The sequence below is a fragment of the Bradysia coprophila genome (genome assembly GCF_014529535.1).
Source record: "Bradysia coprophila strain Holo2 chromosome X unlocalized genomic scaffold, BU_Bcop_v1 contig_20, whole genome shotgun sequence".
In the NCBI taxonomy this organism is placed as follows: domain Eukaryota; kingdom Metazoa; phylum Arthropoda; class Insecta; order Diptera; family Sciaridae; genus Bradysia; species Bradysia coprophila.
The window spans coordinates 4,939,064-4,963,854 of record NW_023503307.1 but is presented as its reverse complement, the minus strand read 5'-3'; the positions used below and the strand labels follow the sequence as shown (position 1 = coordinate 4,963,854).

The window sequence follows — 24,791 nt, the reverse complement described above, 5'->3', positions numbered from 1 at the left end:
CCGAAAGTTGAATAATAGTCGTTTACTGTCGTTTTCAAAGTTGATGTATCCAATCTCGAACCTACTGAACCAAAATAAAGTTGAAACTCAATGTACTAAAAAAGAGACTGTGGTTCTACGTAGAGTGACTCTGGGGGATCTAAAAACATCACTTAGGTAAATGGGCATAGATGATATCCGTTTTAAAAAAATCATAAAATTTCACGCACCCCTTTGAAACTTTTCTCAACTAATTACTCTACGAACTGATATACAAATCTCAACAGAAACTGATCTTGACTTATGACATAACTGCTTTCTAATGATACCACTTCTGTTTTTTAGACGTACAGTGATTAAAGTCGACTAGACTAAATCAAAATTTGTAGTACTGAACTAAGTTCAGTAGTAAATTTTAAAAAGTCTTTGAATACAACAGTCATCTATTTATTGACAACAACAACAAAAATAAGCGGTGAGCAAATCTTTGCCTATGTATGTTAAAACAATTGCAGTAAAAGATTTTTGTATTCCACACTGATACACTCACTGATTACAAAATGATCTTAATTGAACCATCAGTAAGGATTAATTTTTATGCGATGAGGACGTTTCGTGTGTCGAGGACCTTCGTTAACTGATTGAGACTCCAATCTAATTCTCATTTCCGCTAGAGAGATTTCGAATAGAACTGTGCGACGACGACCACATTTGTTGTAAAGGCATAAATAGAACGCAACCAACCATAATCGAAATATCTTTCAAATACAAACCAAAAATCAAAATGAAACCGTAGCAAATAAGATTTTATTATTTCCACATTTTGATTGTGTAAATGTTAGAAATAAAGTCAAAACAAATTAATATTTCATTGATTTGAATGGGTCTTCGACTCGTTCTGTCAGTACACTGTAAGGAATTCTGATCTTTAATAAAAATAATTTCTGTTTTGCATTTTCCTGACATAAAACAAATCTCATATTTCGTAGGCATATCTTACGTTATATATCTGGTCTGTCTCTGAGTGTGGTGCGGTTAGAGATATAAATTTAAAACGCGCAAAAATTATAAAATACTAAATGTACATACTGAAACCAACCCAACATTAAGCACCTGACTGACCTGAATTCCACTGTAAAATAATAATTATTTAAGATTTGTTATGTTTTTGAGTTAAATCATAAATTTCCATGAGAACACTCTCTATCGAGCAATGCACAAATATAAAGAAAATATTTTTTTAAGGTTTATAAAATGCAAAGAAGAAAATATAAATTCTCGTTTAACTTGCCATAATAAATCCTTCGCGAAAAAATAATGTTTTATTATAAAATTGCTGAGTAAAAATCTCAAAAATATCTACCATAATTCACACGAAAATTTCAATGCAGAAATTATTACTTTCCCATATCACTTGTATACGTATATACGTACCCATGAATACATAATAAATTGCGTGTGATAATAATAAGTTTTTACAAGTTTTTTCTTCTTCTTATTTTAATTAGAGACTACACGCATACCCTTTAATAAGATTGTGATTTTGAGTAATTTTTCAAATAAAAAAAAAATTCAAAGGTTAAGGCTAAGAACAATAAATAATCAAACAATGATGGATATAATATTCATACCACCATCTGTCTTACAACATAAAACCTCTTTTCAACACAACAAAAGCCAAATATTTTGCTGGGGCAAAAAAAAATCAATTTAAATTTCGCCATTAACATCAAATAAGTGATCCCATAAATTTTTGTGATTTTGTTAGAAAAGAAAATCAATTTCATAGTCACGACCTTTAATTTAACAAAAAAAAATCTTTGAGCGGAAAGTCTTTTAAAGAATTTTAAAATTAATTTAATGCTGCTAAATAGTTGTATCGTCAACAAGTACATTTAAAATAAAAGAGAGAGAAAAAACAATCTTTTTTAATCTTCACGTATAATATGTACCTGTTGAAAGATTTCTTTAATATTTTATTATGCCTTACTGTCAGCAAGTTTTTAAATATTTCGGTTTTAATAATTTTTTTTTTTTTTTTATTACCCGAAAAAAATAGGTTAATCGCATACGAGGAGTATAAAACAAAAACAAAACCGAAAAAAATGAATAGAAATTTCGGTTAAGAGTAAAACGATTCGTATTACATACATATGTAGGCGATATAAACAATGACGGTCGGACCAATAATCGAAAATCGTTTATTACTTCAATGGGAGCACTTATAAATACCGGATATTCCGAATTCTCATAACCAGTTCAATGATGTAGTAGAATAAGATATTTTTTTTTAAACAAAAAAAAACATCAATTTTAAACCTACACGTAGCGTATCGTCAGCATTTGTTTAATGTGTAGCATTGCTGGTGGGTGATGAATGATGATCTATCCAAATTTTGGAGAATCCTCATTCTTGATTGGCTCTGCCTCTGTAATTTCTGTAATCCAAAAAAGTGGTTCAAGGGGGAAACCGATAGTTAAATTGTTGGTGCAAATTGTTGCTCAGTTCTTCACTAAGTGAAATTCTTGCAGTTGCCCTATTATTGGTAAATTCATTTATCGAAAATTTGCAGAAACATTTTTACTGGATTTAACGATTTTTTTTTGGAAAACATCGGTAAATTTCAGTTTATTAGGTAAATCAATATAGCAGTAATAGGTTCTGACCAAAAACTGCCTGTTTTGATTTAACACTTTTACTTTACAATCGTACGTGTCTTCTCTCAGTTGACCTTTTATAGCCGGTAAACGAAACACTAAATATTGCACCTTATGTCTTGTCACTTTTAGTTCTAAGTGGTCACCAGGGCATGTCCTTCTTTAGTTTTACTGTTTTACTATACATTTCACTATAAATTCTTGTCTAGAACACATCACTCGTTCAGAAAAGGATAATATGATAAATTTATGTACTACGAGTGAGGAGGACACATTTCGGAGTCAGTAAATCACAGAAAATATTTTTTTTATGTCAATATCACAACAAACATCCTAATCGCCGTAATACCACACAAATGTTCTTAATTAATGAAAACACATTTTTGATTTACTGAGATTTACTGAAGTGAGTCCTCCCTCGACTCCGATCCGAATTCTACACTTGGAAACATATAGAGAAACTTTTTTTTTTAATAGGGACATTTGTCCAACCTCTGTGTTCAAGACAATATTCTAGTTTTTTTCTTTTAAAAAAATATTTGGTTCTACATGAAAAGAAACCGATTTCATAAATTTTATTCTTAACAGGTCAATCGTGTAGTTTTCCTGGTTCACCTGCACATAGTTCGGTTACATTTTCCGACGAAGCGCTGGGAAATGGAGCTGTTGCCTCGTATTCGTGTGAACGAGGCTTTGAGTTGTTAGGACCAGCTCGACGAGTCTGTGATAGTGGAGTTTGGATACCCGAAGGAATTCCATTTTGCGGTAAGTTTAATTTATATTACTAAGCTCGAAAAGAAAAGTTTTTTTTTTTCTTTAAATGAATGTAACATTATCTCGGGACAAATCGAACACGTGTTATCTCAAATTTACATAATTTATTGTTTGGTGTGGGTATATTGTATGAATAACTTAGTGAAAAAAAAAAAATTAAAAATTTCTTTTGAATTAATTAACGATAACCAATAAATTGTACAAGAAGAAATGTAACGGTATTTATGAAACAAATCGTTTTTCCATGATATTTTATTGAAAAAATACCAAAACATATTTTTAATGTAATAAAACCAGCTGAACTTGTATCAATTAAAAAGATTCACATTTTGTTATGGGGTATTACAGCTACGTAGTATCTTATACATATATATGTAACGTTTTGTACGTGAACATCGATATGCTATACATCAACAGCAAGAAGCAAAAAAAAAGTTTATTATAAAATTGCTTTATCTTTCGTACACTGAACAACACACACACTTCACTTGAGACGTCTTTGCTCAAGTTGAACAAATTCCAAAGAATTTTAATAAATATCACGCCATCTCACCATCATGCTGGTCAATTCAATTTAACAGTGGAACGCATTTTTAACAAAATCTCTGTATTATTGTATCTGTGTGTACCAAGATGCACTTGACGTCACATCTCTTCATTTCTGTTTCCAATTCTTCTGGTTTGTGGTAGTTTATGTAAGCCTTTTTTATTCATTTTAAATTCAATACGGAAATATGCTGAAGAAGAATAAGGGTCAAGGCTAAGTAAATCATTTTGTTTTGGTGTTCGTTTTGTTCGAAGCCGCATTTTGTATTAAAATTGTGGAATTTTCAACGTATAAAATACATTGTTGCGCACTCTGAATGAATTAAAGAATTGGGTTAGTAAGTATACACACATTCGATGTAGAATGGGTCATCAATCACATTGTTCGGTTGGGATGATTAGCAGAATGTGGGCGTAGCAATTTTTTTTGTTATTTTAGAGGTTTTTAATTGAAATTTGTCGATAAACAACGGATCGAAAAGGTTAACTTTTAATTGAAAATGTTCTTGGTTGGATAAAGTCACCGACCATTACCGTACCCCAAGCGAAGCGATTGAAAAGTCTAAGTAGAATTGAACATTTTTGAGAAATATTTTGTCTGTAGTTCAATGGCTTTTATCTTTGGCGTCTTCATTTTGTAAAGAGGTTCTGTCTGTCGAATATAAATGTAATTCATCAATGTCACACCACAAGCCCATAAATAAAGAAACAAAAAAACACAAAATAAATAAAGTAGACACATGATTAATTATGTCTTTATAATTGCTCATTATCATTCAGCAAAATAAATAAACATTTCGAAATCTTTGCGTCGTCGTCAAAGCTTTACGTTTTTTTTTTGCGCAAATAATAATCAAAATGAAACCATCGAACGTTGTGTGAGGTGGATGTAATTTCGAACAAATATTTCTGGGAGTGTCACTAAATGATATTTTTAATAAATATAATATGATCATTTATAATGACCGTGCGTTGATGGTTGCTCAAAAGAATTTTAATTGAAGAATTCTGATTGCAAAGTGAATGATTATCGGGAATTTTTCTTTGTGAATTTTATCTGCCTCCCAAAGAATCTTAAAAACACCAAGCCCAGTCTAGTTGGCTTTCAAGTTTTCAAGTCCCTTTGGGTTCCCCAAAGTTCATTGAGTTCAACGGATTCAATGAGTTCTTGGGAACTTAATATTAAGACTGACTGACATGGAGTTTCCATATATGGAAATATCGTAGTATTCACAAATTGATTCTTTACATGCTAAGTAACATCGAAAACCGTACGTACCTTATGTTTAAAGCAGAGAGTTAATGTATGTCTACAGCGTGAATCTTTTACATAACACATGAGATATTCTTTTCTTTCGTTTACTGTCCTAGACAGACCCAACAACTCACATAGACTTTAAATTTTATCTCTTTTTTATCTCTGGTCAAACTATTGGATGAGTGACTATTCAACGACTAGACTTGAATGACTATTAAATCTTGATTGACAAATCAAAAAACTTTCAAGAAATTTACGTGAATTTTTGAATACTTGATTTGTCAGAAAGACACTCTCTAGCTGACGGATTTTAAAAGTTTTTTTTTCAGTTCGTAGATTCTTCTAAAAGAATTAATGGAAAAACAGAATGTAAAACCCAAAATATTGTGGTCCAAAATTATGTCTCATTCAATTAATGAACTACCTCATCTGGTCACATCATTTTTTTTTCGTTTCAGCTAAATATATCGAAGTTATTCAGGTCAGGTTTAATAATCCGTTAAAATTATATTATAACATCAAACTCTTGAGTGTTGAGTGCCTCAGCATAATATTGTAATTTTTTTCTTAACGCTTACAATGTATTCATGTATACCGAACAACAACACCCAGTCTCTCTATCTCGTCGTTAAGCATATTATATGGAAAAGTACAATTCTGAATTAATTAACACCATATGCATAGTAGTTGTCTGTTATTAACCTATAAATTCGATTTTTTTTTCTTCTTATCTTTCTTGTTTTCTATTGCAAGAAATGTTATTTAACACTTACCGGAGGCAATGGAAATAGAGAAGAAGAAAAAATCAATTTAAACTATTCCACGGAAGAAAATGTTTTTTTTTTCTTTACAAAGAAAGTGGCATCTCTGCCATAAGACAAAAATTTAAATAAATAATTTTTCATTTCAAAACATTAAATCAAATAAAACAAAAGACCTTCATCACTCACCAACAATAGATTCCGATTTTAGCATGATCTTCAAAAGATTTAAAAGATCAGTTTTTATGTGTTGCTACAGATAATTTTTTTTTCTTCGTTTTCTTATACTTGTTGTTGTCTTTATTCTCAGTTTGATATTGTGTTTCAGAATACACTTGTGCTGTGTTGATTTAAATAAATTATATACCCACCCATTACTTTCTTTTGTCGTGCAGTCACGATTTGTAAGTCGCTGTTTTATACACATAACTTTTTTTTTGTTGGTTTGTTGCTGATCTTATTTGTGAAGGTTGTGAGCGTATTATATGGAGTATGGATATATAACGAATAATAAATGCTCTTGATCTTGGAAACTATTTATAATTCATTAACAAAATTATTCCTCGAAACAATGTTCCATTCATCCGATCGCTGGATATGTGTAATTCAATTATAAACTTTTTTTTTTCTACTTCAGACTTTGTTTATCGTTGGTTGTTGTTCGTTTTTTTTTTGCTCCATCATTTAGGAGAATATTGATTACATTCAATTGAAGCGTAAGCAAATAGTTTACGGATAGACCTATTGTTTTGTAGCATAGTAGTAACTCGTTTACATGCTTACATGTTTACAGTAATAATAAATTATTCATTTTTGCTGTGCAAATTGGAATAGCATAATGAAGGGCAATTTATGTTCAGCAAACGGAAGCGTGTTTAGTAATTACTTTTCTTGTAAACTTAGCTTACAGGTCGGGTCTTCATATAATTGGTTACTAATTTTGATAAAATTATTTTCTAAAAATTTACAGAAATCACTTCCGAATTTCTCGTCAGTTAATTTCTCAATTTCGAAAATTTAGCGAAATCAACAAATCGATATCGAAAAGACGATTACCAAAAACACACTTGAGAATTCACAAAATTGTTACCTCGTGTAATGAATTACTTTCGCAGCGTCCAAATGTGCTATCTATGTTATAATATGTTGTAGCATAGCATATCATTGCACTGTCACTGTCTTAAATGAATTAGATAATGACTGGTTTATTGTTGTTTTTTTTTTGTCTACAATAATTGTAGTACAATTCCCATTTACAAATTCCTAATAAGTTGTGGTCGTCTGATATAGATTTTACTTCAAAAGCTACAGAGCTATGCTCGTTACAGTAAGGACAACTTCCTAATCATTTGGAGTACCTGTCATGTCAAACGGACCAACAATAATACCACTTCATTAAAGTGACTAGTTTCCGCTGGGTTGAGTAGAAGTGTTACTCATTCTACAAGTGAATCATGTACGAAGTGTTACTTTTATAACACGACAAAATTTCAAAATTAAAACGTGGGCAGGATTCGTAGGATAATTCTTATTTCATAGTCTAACCATTGTTATCTGTGTCAGTATTATAGCTAAATTAGCTTTAAAAACACAACAGAAAAATGATCGAATTCGTTGCCCTCAGCTTTAGAATTGATTGATTTATGATGTGATTGGAATAGCTGTTATTTCATTGAATTAGTTACGAACCTCATTGGGAGACTTGCTGACTATTCCTATAACTCCTAACTCGCAATTAAAATTCCCGCACATTCAAGCACAGAATACCTGCTGTATACATGTTGTAAAATTGTAAAATCAAAATTGAATGTTGCCGCGAATGTATGTTGCCTAATCGACCGTTTAAAATTGCTACAACAAAACTCGGTAGATTTAAAAGAGGTTTCATCGACCACAAAGCATTGTGGTTTACTAAATTTGGTTCGTTGTTCCGAACGTAAAAGACAATTCAGCTAACAGTGGATACTCGAACATAATTTCGTTTACATAAAGAAAGTTCGGACATCTTAACGTTCGTCGGATGTTTAGAAAAGATTTTTTTTTCTTTTCGTTTCTCGTTTCTATTATCATAAAAGTAACTTTTCTATGAAAAGAAAAGTGCATCACCAGTTATATTGTATTCATCGATGAAAATAGCATAATAGTAGTTTCACGTACACATAGTTTTATTGTTGCTTTTGTTGCATTCTCTGTTCTATCCTGTACACCATTTCCCATTCGATGAATTTAATTTTTTTTTTCATAAATAGAGAAGCATAAAGAACTGTGTTTTCTTTGTGTATTATATATATTTTTATAGACGCAATCTGTGTAAGTACACGTACATTCACACAACATTATAATAATCTCACGAAATCTAGTGAAATTTTCTGCACATGACTCAATTGACCTCGTTGGAAATGAGATGTTAAAATGTAAGTAAAGTCTGTGTGTCTGAACGTCTTACTTTTTTTTTGAATGTCGTCATCATCATCATAACAACAAAATATCGTTTGATCATTTCAAACAATAAAAATTATGAAAAGTGTAAAACATGACAAGATTGCAAAGTATATTCTCTTGTTCAGAATAAGTAAAAATGCTGCCGCGATGATGTTCACAGTTTAGTTTTAGTATAGGTATAGAAACAAATTACGATCAATTATTGTTATTAAGGTCATTTGCAGGTGTTAAAAGGACTAGAAAAGCGTGCTAAAAAGAATTCATCAAGAAATTCATTTTTGTGTTCATTAGATTTTCTTTCAGCTCAAGTATACAACATTAAATAAAAATTTAGCCAAGAAATAAGGTTACAGTCCGTTAATTAGATTATCATGTCAACCGCTTCTATTACAATAACAATCGTTCCGATGTTTGTTTAGACAATAACTTTTCATTATTATCATAAAGCAATGTGAAAGTATAGCTCTTTTCCCCGTATGCACATACAAAAATTTCAGTTGCAGTTATATGAATTAACGAACGACTAATTTACAAAAATATGTCTTCATGATTTGTGTATATATATTGTACGTCGACGCCGAATGATTTGTTTGTTTTGTTTCAAACTCGTTAATTCCGTACACATTCATTCTGAGTGGTAACAGTCCAAAAAAATCTGAATTGGGTTAATTAAATTTTGAATACACCGTTGATTTGGTACGCTGAATAAATGATCTGACGCTTTTTGCTATTTAAGGTGCGCGAATTTAGAATTTTCAAATTCATTGGGGATCTCTGGCTTATGGTTTTGTGTGTGTGAGTGTGCTTAGACAGTCTGGCCTAATTGGACGTGAACTTCTTATACCATCGTTAACAGCAAGAATTTTTTAAGACTTTTTTTCGTAATTATACTTTGACAATACTGTTTTGTTTTCGTTTTTTTATTATTATTATTTAGAAATGCTTGAAGCTCGCTGGCTTGTCGAAGTGAAATTATTTACTCTAAACATTAAGACACGTAACCAAACTCTATCACATTGAACGATTCCTATAATTGCCTATATTGCTGGTAGTTCTCATACTCTAAGCCAGTAATTAACTTACCGAAGAGCATAAAACTCAAATATAAAAATTGCAGGTAACAAGAATCGAAATCGTCATTTGCCTCTTTGGATTTTATTTTACATTTTAATTTGTTGTGGGCAATTTCACAATAAAAGAAAGTCCGAAAACATTGCATAATTTGTCTCACGTATAAAGCAGCCCAAAACGATTATCACCGGAAAATTATACCTACCACAACATACTATAACAGTATCTTAAATGATTTGATTGTTTTCTGTGGACACAATTTTGGATTCATTCCCTTGATACCAATACGAAGAAGCTAATGAATCTGACAGATTCTGACACCACCAACGCCACCGATTTGATAAATCGTTCGATTTTGTATTAATGAAAAATAGAACCAAAAATAAAATAAATTTATAAAACGATAGATAAAAACTCTTCTATCCATCGGATACAAATACCTATTGCAGGAATTTACATTTATACACATCGTCGAACCGTTAGATTTTTTCGATTGGCGATATTTGTTTATTAAATGTATTTAAGACGATTCGAAATGGAATGTTGAATTTTAATGATAATTTATGAGTCGCAATTTAAATAAAACTGGTGGAATAGTCAACTTTTTTTCTATATACCGTAGACATGGACATATGTGTACACATAATGTGTATAATGTTTTATTAGTAACTGTTTAATGAATTGAGATCGAGAAATATTGGTCAGCCCAGGTCTTGAATCAGAAATATTTGAATAATGAAGTCACTCGCACACAGTTCAATGATACTAATTCTTTTCTAGAAATGTTTTTCTTTCGTCTTCTTTCTTTTTTGAATTCCAATTTGAGTAACATAAATTTGCATTCAATAACGATTGAGTAATTCGGAGATTGATGTTTTTTAAATCTTAAGTAAATAACAACTTCTTATGACAATAAATTTGGAAGTTAATTCGGGAACTCTAGCAATTCATGCTTTTTAATGCTAGGCAGAGGTTTTTTTTGCTTCGTCTTTTAAGAAGATGGGAAGATGGAATGAATGATCTGAGAAAATCGTTAGAATTAGAATTAGTCGTAATCATTCCGACTGACTGCCTTAGAGAAAACTTTCATTGATTTTGAAAATTCGAGAAACCAATTTACATTTTCCACCTTCTAGATTTTCTTGAATTTTCTCGACTCGGTAATCATGGAAAGGCAAGCAGTAATCATCACTATAATGATCTTTTCTTCTCTTAAATATATTAGGACAAAAAATTTCCTTCCTCCTTGGTGTATGATCATTGCATTACTATGTCTTGTGTTTTGACCTGTCACGTACGACTATTCATCTGTTATCGATACGAAGAAAATAATGACCGGCTCTGGGTAATATGGTTCGTTATATAGTAAAATGCATGTTAAAAAAATGAAGTACAAGATTTGGAATCAGCCGATTAAAAATTCTTTGATCGATGGAAGTAATAGACCCGATAATAATACCGGTCATATGCTTGCTGTCTGCAACAGGTTAGCTACTGATAGTCCCTGGTTCACTTCTACTAATTTTGGTGGAAATGACTGTGGAGTGTAATGTAAAATTTGCAAGAGGGGAACCACGAATGTTCGCAGTAATATTTTAGTTGAATGTATTACTTTTTAAAAATACCGAATTAGTGACATTACGTTCCTGGTGTTGGAAGTCCTACTTGCTGAAATCAGCAATGACTAATTTCTGAGTGGTGCAACGAGTAAAATATAAGATCCATACTATTGTCATCACCATAAATATGTATTGATTGATTTTTGAGTAAATGGCACTCATCACACACAACCTCGCCTGGATTGATCATTGGCATTAAATCTTAATTAATATCAAATGTTATCTAAAATACAACTTGTATTATCATAAAGCTCTAATTAGTATGACGTTTTCGTTTGAATTAAAGTTTTGTTTGTATAATACTGATGTAGTCTACTAATTGAAAAATTTCCTACAATAACCGCAGCATCATTTCAATACGATTTGACCGCATATTGACGCTGAATTTACCCTTTCAATAAAATTAAAAAAAGAATTCTTCACAAACAATGTCAGCAAATTTATTGCCCTTAATTCAAGTTAGTTTGCTGAATCTTCTTTTTATATTTTGTTCAATCCATTATGCTATAGCATTAAATGGCATGCACTAGAAACCACAAATAACTTGCTCATAATATGCTCATCCAAATTTATGTGCTACACGTACACATGTATTGAAAGACCTAAATTTGATTTTTTTTAAATATATTTTCTTCAAAAGCCTAGCCAAACAAATCGGCATAATAGAAGACAATACATTTTCTATTGCTGATGACAATAATATCCATAAAAATAGATAGATAACAATAATAAAGACAAATAAAACGAAACGAAAATAATATTTTATTTTCATGGAAATTATTTAGACCATGAACACAGTTATTGTTCATATCAGAATTGTTTTGTGTATACAATTTGCTTTTAGATCGCCGGAATATCTTCTATATACTTAAGTCTTCTGGGTATCTGGGTAGCTTCATTAAACTTTAAATTTATCAAAGCGTAATCCGAGACAAAATCAAATTATAAAAGGTTCAATAACTTCCAGATAACCACATAAACTAGCTTTTCATCGGTTAACATGCTCGGGTTTTTTTTTGCTTCTTTCTTTCTATTTCACAATTTAATTTCATCAGAATATATGGTAAAAAAGACGACATTTAAATTTCTTTAAATTGATGTTAATGTAAATAGCCTGGAAATTTAAATAATAGTTTTTTGTAGAAAAAATATTAAACTCGATGCTGAAATGGAAATTGTATGGTATGGGTATACGCTTTTAATATGGAAAAAAAATTGTGTCAAGAAATTGCATAGGTAATTTCGCATCACATAAAAGCAATAAAAACCATAAGCAGAACATTTTCGCAAAGCTTTTGGTATTGATGAAATCATGAACGTAGCAATAGCACAGTTTGTGACGCAGTTGTCTCTCCATAAAAAAGAAGTCAATAAACAAAAAGAAATACATCGTCAGCCTTTTGGAAATGAAGCTGAATCAACAAAATTTCATTTATCCTATAATTTGCTAATTGAACATATCATTGATCAATATCCACCGGGAATGATTTATAAAAATGCGAGTTCAACGAGCTTTATATTATTGTAATCCGTGCATCGGAATCGGAAAAAAGTCATTTTCAATTTCACGGATTTACATTCAATTCGTACATTTTGGCCATCTTGAAGTTAATCAAAAAAATTCACTTGTACATGCAACAATGCCTGCTTTCGAACAGTAACTCTAACTTTTCCAGTCGAATTTTCTACGTGAATATCAGGATTCAGACGGCCATGTTCACCGTCCATCCGAAGATGTCGATGTAGAAAAAACACAGTTTCATCAGAAATTTTTTCAAAGATAACGTGTACTAGTATCACCCCTGTGCGCAAAAAACTGTATCGGGTGTAATCACATATTACAAACACTATAAAGATTATCAACAGTAGTTTCAAAGGTAATTGCAGGCAAATTGAAGGCAAAAATAAATGAAATAAAGAACGGATGAAGATATTTGAAAATCTTATCTTCTCTAATAGATTTTTACAGCTTTGACACCTGTAATTAATTTGTATTATTGCCAAAACTCCAAATGATCATTATTCCCTTATATCCGATTGTATTGGAAGTTGAGACTGACCTGCGTAACTGCGTCGCCTATTCCTCGTTTGGAGATTTTTTGTGCGATTGATAAAAGTCGGAATTTGTTTATTTTACATTTCGTACAATTGCCTAATGCAACAGCAACCTAATATTATGGTCATTTCAATTTTAATAAATTTATCGTTACGCATATTTTTGTGTATACCACGCATTACATAAAAACAAAATTACAGAACGAAAAACAATTTACAAAACCATTAATATTTGTTGACTATATATATTTTGAAACACAAATTTTCGCGGTTTAATAAAGGCAACCTCGGTTCATATTACTATTTACAGTGTGTACACGGTTGACAATCATTTAATTTAGGATTTATTATTAAATTGTGGTTGCAAATACTATGTCCGGCACTACACATTATATTAAGAATTTTTAATAAAAATTAAATTCTGCAAGTCTAGTGCAATCAGTACATAAAACGTATTAAAAGTATTGAGCGTTGATTTTCACAGAGACCTACATGCAATTAATTTCTGCACTTAACTTGTGTTGACTGCAATGTGGTCAAATCACATAGAAGTATTTTTATTGGATAACAAACAAATCTATTTGGTCTGCTTGAACGAATTGAAGATATGTGTGGCGAGTATTCGAAATACTGTGAGTTTTAAAGGTAATTGCACAATCGGGTTTGCTCTGCAGTCCATCTGTTGTGCCATCTGCTATCGATAACAACGAGAGTAAAATAGTAAAATGTCAATGAAGTGTAAGATACGATCCGCTGGATATAGTACTTAGAACATTTCAAGTATCGAATCTATGATAGCCGTCTGTAAAACATTTGAAGTAAGAATAATGAGTAAGGCCCGGTCAGATTGAGGAAATATATTATAAAATGTAGAAACAACTAGAATTGTTAAATTTTCTATTTATTATTCAATAGGAATTCCACCTGTAACATTTTTCTTCCAGCATATCTGGAGAGTCAGTTTTATGTTGCAATAGAAATTGTTTTATGTGCTACCAGCGCCTAATACCTTTAATGTCATGTAATAATGTAATAATCTACACTAAAATATCTGCCTCTGTAGAAAATCCGAAACGAAAACATTACGGGTGGGACAAATTCTCATGGAATGAGTCTTTAGGTGAAGCAAGTCGTTAATAATCGAACATTTATCTTTAGTATGTGAACTCGATAAAAAACAAAGATGCCATGTAATGATCAATGATATGCACAAATGATGATGATGTTGTTGATTTTCATTCACAATATAATTAAACGTTGGTTTACCATTCCATTTCTTAAAAAAGTTTTATGAAAAACTCTTATTCTTACACACCACATTATATGAATATATCGGCACGTTGTAAGTAATACAACGAAAAATTCCGCAATAATCAGAGAGGAGAAGAACGAATTATTTGTATGGTTAAATAGAAAATAATAGTGAATTGTATGTAAGTTTGCCGTATTTCTACACCATACCGAGTCCATTTATGAACATATGTGCTGTGTGTATACAACATGTAAATAATAGCCAATACTTCATGTGATGCGATGATAATAAAATAATAAGAGTTGCAGAGAAGTTATACCATCATCATATTATTCTGTATGGGTGTTGTGTGGTACATGTTTCTAAGCTAACGTAACGATGATATTTAATTGTAAACCTGAAACCAATTTTTTGTTCTTCATTTTATTAATTTCATAATTTCTAGGCCAATGTTTCATCTGATTTCCGAATGAGATTACAATTTTAATTAATGAATTTATAACGGGAGTGACATAATTCAATTCAAATTATGTTAATTAGCCCAGAGGATGGTTCACATTAACCATGCTCGAAGATCATATATGTGCGACGTTTCCAATTCAATCTTTTTTTTTCATTCTCTTAATTTTGCAGACTTTCTACAGACATTCGTTTTTCGAACCTTAGATATCATTGTGAATAATAATGTGCACACACCAGTAAAATTCCTTTAAATCGGTTAACGCATCACAGTTCATAACTTAAAATGCAAATTATTATTCGACTCTCGTTTTGTCTTTATTTAAATTTTTTGTCTATTTTCGGAATTTTCCACTAAGATGCCACTTCGCGGTTATGATTTTGATAAATGATTTTTTTTTCATTATATTTCAAGTAGAGTCGAGGCGTTAACCAGAGTCAACGTCGTGCATTTTTCTTTCTTTTTGATAATGTACAATAAACTTTCGCTATCTTCATTAAAATGGGAAGTCTAAAAATGTGTGAAATTCGAATTACATACTGAATCGGTTGAGTCAAATGTACATGAACACAAAATGTAATTTTCCTAATTACACACATTCTTTCTTGAAATTTTATTTTATAAAAAAAAGTATTTTTTGTCAAAAAAAATTGTTATACTTTACGTCGCGCCGGTAAAAAATGACTTTAGAACAACAATAAGACTTAATTTCATTTGAAACGTACGTAAGACACATTTTTAACAAAAGAGTTGGTACAGTGGTTACATACACATAATGGATTTCATTTAATTCCAATGTTTTGAAAGCTTTTACTTTTTAAGATAAATTTTTGTTTTTTTTTCTTGCCTTACTTTATGGTCAACATCCAAAAATTGGAACTAGTTCACCATTGTAAATCGTGCAAAGAGCTCAATTACAACACAAAAACATTTTAAATTAATCTCCGTTGAGTTTATTAATCGGAATTAATTTCTTGTTTGTTTAAAATAATTATTAAATAAAGTTTATGATTATGAGCTAACATACTTATAACTTCAGTAAAACAAAACAGAAATACGCTGAAACAAACGAAAGACATCAACGTCTGATCGGTAAGACGACGAACCTGTCTTTCTTTAATCAGCTTCGAAGCAGGTTTAAATGGGAAGAAACAAAGAAATGAACGTGACAATATATTTCAAAGACATTTTTTTCATATCTAAACTGACAAGTTGTTTTTCCTTAGCGGATCATAGATTTTTTTTAAAGAACGGTAACCTAACGCTACGTCATAAAAAAGAAAAGTGCAAATAACTGTGTATATTAATACACAACATTCAATTCCTAAACGCCTCTAATACAAGTTTCATTTAAATTTTATTGTAATAAGTAACTCGTTTATTGAAAAGACATTTTGAAAGAATCACGTAGCATTACAATTCATTTATATTTTAATAAATAATTATGGAATAATGTCATTCCATCATTAACAAAAATAATAATTTCTATATTGCGAAGTAGTCGCGAGGTTCAAGCATATTCAAGTATTTATGAATGACTACTTTAAAAAAAACGAAGAAAAAAATGAGTCATGAAATCACAATTAAAATATTTCGATTCTGCTATTGTTTGGATATTTATTTTAATATTTTCTATGAAAATATTTTTTTTATAGAGTACAATGGTTAAATATCTACCTGAGGCTATAAATTTAGTGTTAGGTATCGTCCATAAATGACATTCGCCTCTAGGAGACAGCTGATGTGGTCTCGAAATTTAAACGATAACAATGAAACATTAGATACATTGTTATACGGACGGCTATGTCATCTGTTATCGATAACGACGACATAATTAAATAATCAGCTCTACATTACATTGACTTAAATTGCAATTTACACGATAAAACAATTGAAGGACAAGATTTGATTATAATATGAAGAAAGCACTTAGAACAGATGCAGTTATAGATTCGATAACAATATCTATAATATTATATGTATGTAAATTAACTCTAAATTTTATTAAACCACCTCAGTCAAGGGACCCACCACATCGATAAGACACATACAGGGTTTTACGGGACTCTCCCATTTACCATTTTTACGAATTAAAGTTTTGCAAGTCTCTCTTACATCGAATTATATTATTGACAAACAAAGAATAGTTTGACTGTACGAGTCCTTCTATTCTGACCTCTAGTTAATTTGTTTTTGTAATTCGCGAATATTTGCAAAATATTTTATCTGCGATAAATATCTACAAATCGCAGAGCGGCTATTGAGAGTAGAAATGACCAACACTTCGGATGGCTGAAAATCAAAGAATGCATGTCTCTATGACAAGGCTGCCATAAATAAAAACCGAACAGTGACTTACGTCTTTAATGAACGATCTCTTAAATATTTTCATTTAACATTCCTTTAATTTCTATGGTTTTACGATCTTAAATGTTTAGGGATGACTAATTGTCTGAAATCGTTAAAGGATATAATCTTTAAGGTTTTCTATTAAGAGAACGAAAAGGATTTTTTTTAATATCTTCCATATAATGTTTGTTCTTTAAAAGAAACTCATGCTGGTAATTTAAGACATTATGTCATTTTTATGACACTATAATACGGATGTGAAGCATTGAACATTTTTTTTTTATAAATGAGATAAATTTGAAATTAAATTTTGTTAATAACCTGAAGGTCAACGTATAAAAGATGTAAATTTTTGTAGATATTTTTTTGGGATTTCCATAAAATAAATTTAGATATTTGAAATACTTTCCCAATACAGTTATTAATCTCTTAAAAATGAGCGTATGATAATTATATGGCAATAGATCTGTTACGTCTTTTGTTCAAAGTATCGAATTGGTATACAAAATCTTTTACTTCGTTAATTTTAACTTATAATTTACTTATCGGCAGTGAAGTGATCATCCTTTTTTAAAAGCTTTACGTTATAGTGTGAGAGTTTGTAATTCTTTTTTCCTAACTAGCGTTAAAATGTCGCAGTTTCGTCGCTTACTTCCCACGTCATTTAGGAATTTTGTTCCTAACTTAGGCTTTTTTAGCGAATTCGATTCCTCTCATTTGCTAAAAAAACATTTTAGCTAGCGTTAGGAAAATAACTATTTCCGACTTGACCTTAGGAATTTTGATGAGATGTGGTAGTTTAATGTGAACCGCAAGTTTTTTTTTCATTTCTTGAAACGTCTGCAGTCTCATAAGAAGGAAGTTTTGATTGATTTAAATGATAAATGGGAAAAGAAACAAAAGATCACCACTGCTTTCGTTAAGTTGCAATAAGTGATTTTAATTTCATTTATCACATACGCGCGTTGTTCGGATGTCAAAATTACTTAACTAGAAGTTTAAATCGAAGATTACACTTCAGGTCTATGTTGTTGTCTCGTTTCCGCTTATGTGATAAAATAGAGTACACACTTGTCACTATCAGTCTCGGCAAGCCTCGACTTCTTCGTGACAAGTGTGTAATATATATGAAACCTTTGCAGAGATGAAACATCAGAGATTATCATGATTCTTTATGGTTCGAGTGCAGATTTAGCTGGCTGCTTTAAGTGACTTTCCTGTAAGTGACATGAAAGTCGTCGAATTATTCACAAATCAACATTCAAATTGAGTGAAAACAGATTTTTCCGAACCCCCTGAAATAAGCAAGTCAACACTCAAAATACTTGCACAAGTAGAAACTTTTGTAAGAAAATGTTAGTCGACTTTCATGTGCACTAGAACCATAAAGAATCATGAATGTCGACTAACATTTTCTTACAATTTATTACAACGAAAAACTGAACGAATTTCAAAAATTTTTGTGATAGCCCAAATAATTTGTGCCAGCACAAAAATTGGCAACACAAAAATTGGCACTATCTTAAACGATGTATACCTAAGCACCGTATAATAATAACCGACTATCATAATCGACGCTTTACTTGCTATTTTTTCTAACAATTTTTCGTTTCTTCATCAGTTCTGAACGTAGCAGCTGGTAAAGCACCAATGCAAATTTCAACAGATGGTGCCGGAATTCCACAAAAAGCAATCGATGGATCAACATCAGCATTCTATACACCGGAAACGTGCTCACTAACCAAACCAGAGCGGATACCATGGTGGTATGTGAACCTTCTCGAACCCTATATGGTGCAATTAGTGCGATTAGATTTCGGAAAAGCAAGTGGTAAGTGCAACAATGTATAAATAATTTTTTTTTTTATTTTGTTCCCATCACATCGAACGCACGGCATTATAAAATGTGTGAACAATGTGTATATATAGTCACCAACAAATGGCAGGAAATAAAAATTATGGAATTTATGTTTAATTTAATTTCGAGACGTTAAATTATGCATCAAATGCATAATTTTTTAATTTTCCTGGATTTTCTTAAAGCCAATCTATTTAATTTCCATCATATCAACAACAACAAGTGAACGAAAAAAAAAAACACTATTTTCCCTTTACGAGTCTCTCATCAATTTAATTTCATAAATTTATTTTAATTACTCTTCTCGGCGGTGTAAGCGAAAGTTTATGTGTTGCATTTGATATTTGAAATGCCATAAAACTTCAGCTATAAATATATAATATCAGAGAGTCATGGGTAAATGGATATTAATAAGAAGATAATGAAGTGCATTCAAATAACACACACAGGAACGAATAATGGAGGAAAAAAAACAACCCTACATTTTAATGGTAAACTTAAGCGCTCAATAACACATATTTAAAGTGAAAGTGATATGCATATATTTGTCAGAGAGGCAGAGTATGGAATTTACTTAATCGAATCACTTTAATTTAACGCTTGCGACATTCTAATGTGGGACTCTTTTTCATTATATGCTTCATTTAGTTTGCATTTCCAATCCCTAAGTGAATATTAAGTGGGTTCGCATTTCCTCCTTTGCTCTTTTTTTTAAATTTAATCTAAAATATCTGCACAACAACTTCCTTTTGAATATATTTAAAAAATTGCATGTTCGACGAAAAAAAGAAATAAAATGTTTTTAATGATGGTATTTAATTACTCAGTCAGACACGACTAATTATAATAACTCAATTACATAGCTTTTAATTTGAAATGATTAACGATGAATAATTTATTATAATTCCATCTGATTAATTTGGTTTCTGTACAAATGAATTGAATTTAAAACAATTTATATTTCGAAGAAAGTTTTTTTTTGCCTTTACAAAACATAAGTTCCTAATACCGCACATACAGATAGAGTAGAAGTACAAGTTGTTCGAAAAAAAAAACAACAAAATCATAATTTGAATGGGTGCGTTGACTCGTCGGCATTTTTGTACGGTATGTTTTGAAAAGCAGTAAATTAAATTAAATTACATTTTAATACAGCAATTTTACAAACAAGTAATTTGTCTTTTGGAAAAGTAAACTTTCAAATTTCGTTATTCCAATTGAACCAGCTTAGTTCAAAAATATTTTCACGAGGACCGATAAGTCACAGTAAATCATGCTGATAAATTGATGGTCAATTGGAAAATGACTTGATCATATCTTTCTTCAAATCAAATAAAAATATTCAAATCGTCAAGATCAGGTCCATTTGTTTCGTAAAGTATACGAGACCTCGTACATAAAAAATGTGTCAACATCTCATATTCGGGTAAGACACAGCCTGAATCAAGTTTAAAAAATTTTAAATCCAAGTTCCGCTTAAACTTTTTGAACTGTTCGAAGAATTGTTGAAAAGTTGAATTTAATTGAGCAGAAAGATTCGAATGTAACAATTCAACAGCTATTCCATCGAGAATGTTCTTATATTGAGAACATCCACAGGATATTTGACAGTGTATCGTAAAAACAAGGAAAAGAAGAACGTTTCGAAATGAGCAGAAAACATCTATGTGAATTTACCACAGACATACCCAGACACATAACTTTGTGTGACATATTCGAAGCTTTTCCAAGCCTTTTTAAAGCACGTTGTTCACATGGTGGCATATAAGTGATGCTAGAAACTTCTTGGACACTAGCGGGGCTCAATAACATCATCATTTTAGACAAATGGTGTATTTACCAAACTGATACACTGCTCTTTGGTTTGAATTGTTTGCTATACAAAACGATTGTATTATAAAAATAATAATAAAAATTAAACTAAGGTCGCAGCTCCACTCGAAAATTCGCTATTGATGGGTTTAGAACATGAAAATTCTTTCATCAAGTTAAAATCTATTGGAATTTCAGTATTTCATGCCTTGGCTGCTAAGGTATGTTATAAATCCAAAAATGACAATTTTTAGAGTCACAGCGGGTACAGAGTGGGTCATATAAATCCGAACGAAAAGTCCAAAAGGTTTCGATTATAATGAAAAGAGTTAATTCGGTAAGTTCAATAATAGCCCAATAAATAGGCCTTGTTTCGATTTTAAAACGATCAAAGTCATACCATTGGTATTCTCGGGTCGACAAAACGAAGCCACTATCCTAATAAACCTGTTACAGACAACTGTCATCTGTTATCGACAACGCCAGCAATAATAAACGACATGCCCTGACTAATGGGGTCTTATATAGCAAAAAACATGTTAAAAACAAATGGAAGTAAAAGATTTCTGAAATCAATCTCTGAAAATCTTCGATCCCATAGAAGTAATACATCAGATAGTAAAACTGTTAGTATGCTTGCCGTCTGTGACAGGTTAAACCTTTCTAAAATTAATAATGCTAAAAATTCTCAGAATTTGTGACTATTTCGACAAAAACTGTAATTACAGTAGAATCCCTTCGAGTCGGCAGATTCCATTTTTCGTAATAATTATTAATTTCACTGTCGATGAGAATCGCAAAGCTAAATAAAATTTCTTAGACTCAATCATAAGATATTATAGTTGCGCAAAAGAAACTTTAGTAGATCGATCATTATACAATGAAGTGATGATTCAATGGTAATTATACCATTAATTAATTGAGCATATTTTGCTGGCTTTTATCACGCTAAGGAAAAAATTGTTTTTCTCTGCAAAACGATTCATAAATTCAGACTTTCTTAATTAAACAAAAATTAGATTATTATTCGGAAACGGTATGTTAGCTGTATATAGCTGTTAAATCTCGTCGAACATTTGATGCGTCATCGTGGCAGCAACAGCAGCAAAAAAAACTTTATCGTTGAGGTGCGTCAATTAAATTTCACTCTTATAGTCAACATAATTATACATTCTCTGTGATTCAGATGTGCTATCAAAATATATCATCATCATTATTATCGTCATCATTTTTGTTTAACTTAATAATACTATGGAGTATGTACACACCGAAAAGAAGTATTCAATTTAATTCACAGCCTTTTCGAAGAAAGTCATTTTGATTATATTTCTTATTATTTGTATTACACCACTTTCACGTGCATGAATAACACGGGTTCCAGGCAAAATAGGTAAATTTTGATTTTTTTTTTGTAAGTTACAACAATTTTGTTGTGTGTAAAACAAATTTGTTGTACGACTTGTAATCATCAATACCAAATTACAACAGAAAACATAGCACATGGATAATCTTCATAAGAAATGTTTGCAGGGCAATGAAAGTCTATTTTAAGTTGGTTTTTCAAAAAACCAATTTTTTTTTGTGGTTTCCATAGTAGCTTCCTGAAGAGGAAAGAAAACTTTCGATCATGAGTAGAACCTAAAGATTCAGCTTTGCCTTTTAATTCCCTTAAGAGAAAAATATTGTCGCCTGTTGTGAAGCACCCATCGAAGCCCGTAATTCAGAAAATTATAGAGCCAATTGTAGAGTCAATTATGCTGCATTTTTCATTGTTTAACGTATGCCACAAACCGTCTTACAATGGAAAACTCCGCATAATTGTCGGCCTAAGCAACTCAAAATTGATCGTGTGTTTTAAGCTTAAGTAAGGCTCGAAAATATTGAAAGGTTTGGGACAGTTGATGTTAAACATAGCTAAATCACACAGAATCAGTTGTCCAAAACAGCTACTTAAATAACTATTTTGACTATCCCATGCAAGAATTCACCATTACATAGCAGTTTGCCACCTCCGAAAATGCTCCATTACATGAAGAATATTTTCGATTCTTTTGAAGCGTAAATTCCTTTGAGATAATCAATTTTCGCATGGGCTTCTTAAATTTTTTTTTGTAAAAGTTTCAATTTTGCCTTTTGTAATTTGTGATAGCCAAGACTCTGCAGGCAATAAACTAGAGTACATTGGATGCTGCTACGTAATTCATTAATTCAGAAACAGCCTTGCTCTGCTCGCAAACTCACACGTATGTTTTTGAGCAACTTTTTCGGTAAATATTTTTTTTCGGCTCATCGGATATCGAAAATCTACACTTGCCGAAAAGACAGACCTAATGTTATCGCTTTTAAGTCTAAGGTTTCAAGTACATTATAGTATAAGTGGACCTATGGGATCCTCAGTAAGGATAAGGATCGTTACCATAAGCGATGACTTGTCTACTTTCACTACATATTTAATTTTTATTAGCACACAGACGTGAGTACGCAAAATATAAAATGTATGCAGTTGCTATATTATAAGTATAATAACAGCATAGAGCAATCACTGCAATTGATCATGAATTATAATCTGCAGATCAACTCCACCTCAAAATATTTTTCTAATTGATTGTCGTGTACAACAAATATTTTTCTTCAGACAAGTAGATCGACATGATACAGGTGTGATACTGTTTTTCGACATGATACTGTTTGGTGGTACTGTTTTCTGATTCTGCGCGACGGAATTCATTTTTATCGTCTATTTACCATCATTTTTAAGGGGGAATTTAGGCAAAGTTAAGGGTATGTTTACTTCGATCAGTCTTCCTTTGCAAAAGCTAATTTTTCGAGATTGCCATACCACCCCCATCCTACACTTCATTTTCGTTTGAGGATAAGGAATTGTGTTGATTTCATTTATTTTTTGTTAAAAAAAAATCTTTGAAACTTTTGGACAGCTACAGAGTTTTATTATCAATTTCTTCCACGTTGAAATTTGCTTTATAAAAAAGTAATTTCATCTTCTGTAACTGTAGACGAGTTAATTTAATATAACATTCGCCGAATCTTGCGTAGAAATAATTGCATTTTTCAACTAAATCCGACTGCATTCCAGTAGATCATTCATTATAATACGTGACGATGTGATAGACCATGATTTACCGTATGGAAAACACACTATCTACTTCAAGCGAGTCGAAAATATTAACATGTTCGAACCTTACCTTTCTCCGGCATGGTTCTATCACTACAAGTTTTGTAGTATAGTTGAAAATGTGTTTAATGTACTTTCTCGACAATGTTTTGTTGGTTTTGTATTTTTTCATTTCGAGTCTATGGATGAGCCATGTTTTGTGATTTTGTTGGAAATGCAATAATCGAATGCATAACCATTTTTATTCCACTGCCGTTATTTCATTTTCATATTCTTGTTTCGTTGAGGTTGTAAGTGAAGCGTGGATAATCATTTTAAGCAAACTGCATTGAAATTACTTTATACACTAAATACACAATTTAAATAATGCAACAGCCGAGGCAACAGTGCATTTTGATTTTATTATTTTATTCGATTTTGCCATAAATTCTCTCGGCCACATCATCAATTTATAATGCCATGCTATGCGATGTGAGCAGGTTGCAGTTAATGAATATTATGACTGTCTGCTGGATCTAATTCCTTTCAATACTAAACTAAAAAATTGCTCCCATCTTCCAGGTAATAACAAACCAGCTACGATTGTAGTTCGTGTTGGAAACAATAGACCCGATCTCGGTACAAATCCCATTTGTAATCGATTCACTGGCGTTTTGGAAGAAGGACAACCACTGTTCCTACCATGCAATCCACCGGTAATTACTCGCCCATTTTATAAATAGAAAAAAAAAGAATCTTTCAATGAACCGATTCGTTTCATTGAA

General features: G+C 31.2%; 1 protein-coding gene across 3 annotated transcripts in view; it reads left to right on the top strand.

Annotated features, from left to right (window-relative positions):
- LOC119068621 overlaps nucleotides 1-24,791 on the top strand; it is a 38,281-nt gene that overhangs the window by 9,070 nt on the left and 4,420 nt on the right. For all 3 annotated transcript variants that reach the window (XM_037172283.1, XM_037172282.1, XM_037172285.1), the window contains exons 2-4: nucleotides 3,226-3,402; nucleotides 18,846-19,055; nucleotides 24,589-24,722. In XM_037172283.1, coding sequence (XP_037028178.1) covers nucleotides 3,226-3,402; nucleotides 18,846-19,055; nucleotides 24,589-24,722 — 521 coding nt within the window. The remainder of the gene's footprint in view (nucleotides 1-3,225; nucleotides 3,403-18,845; nucleotides 19,056-24,588; nucleotides 24,723-24,791) is intronic.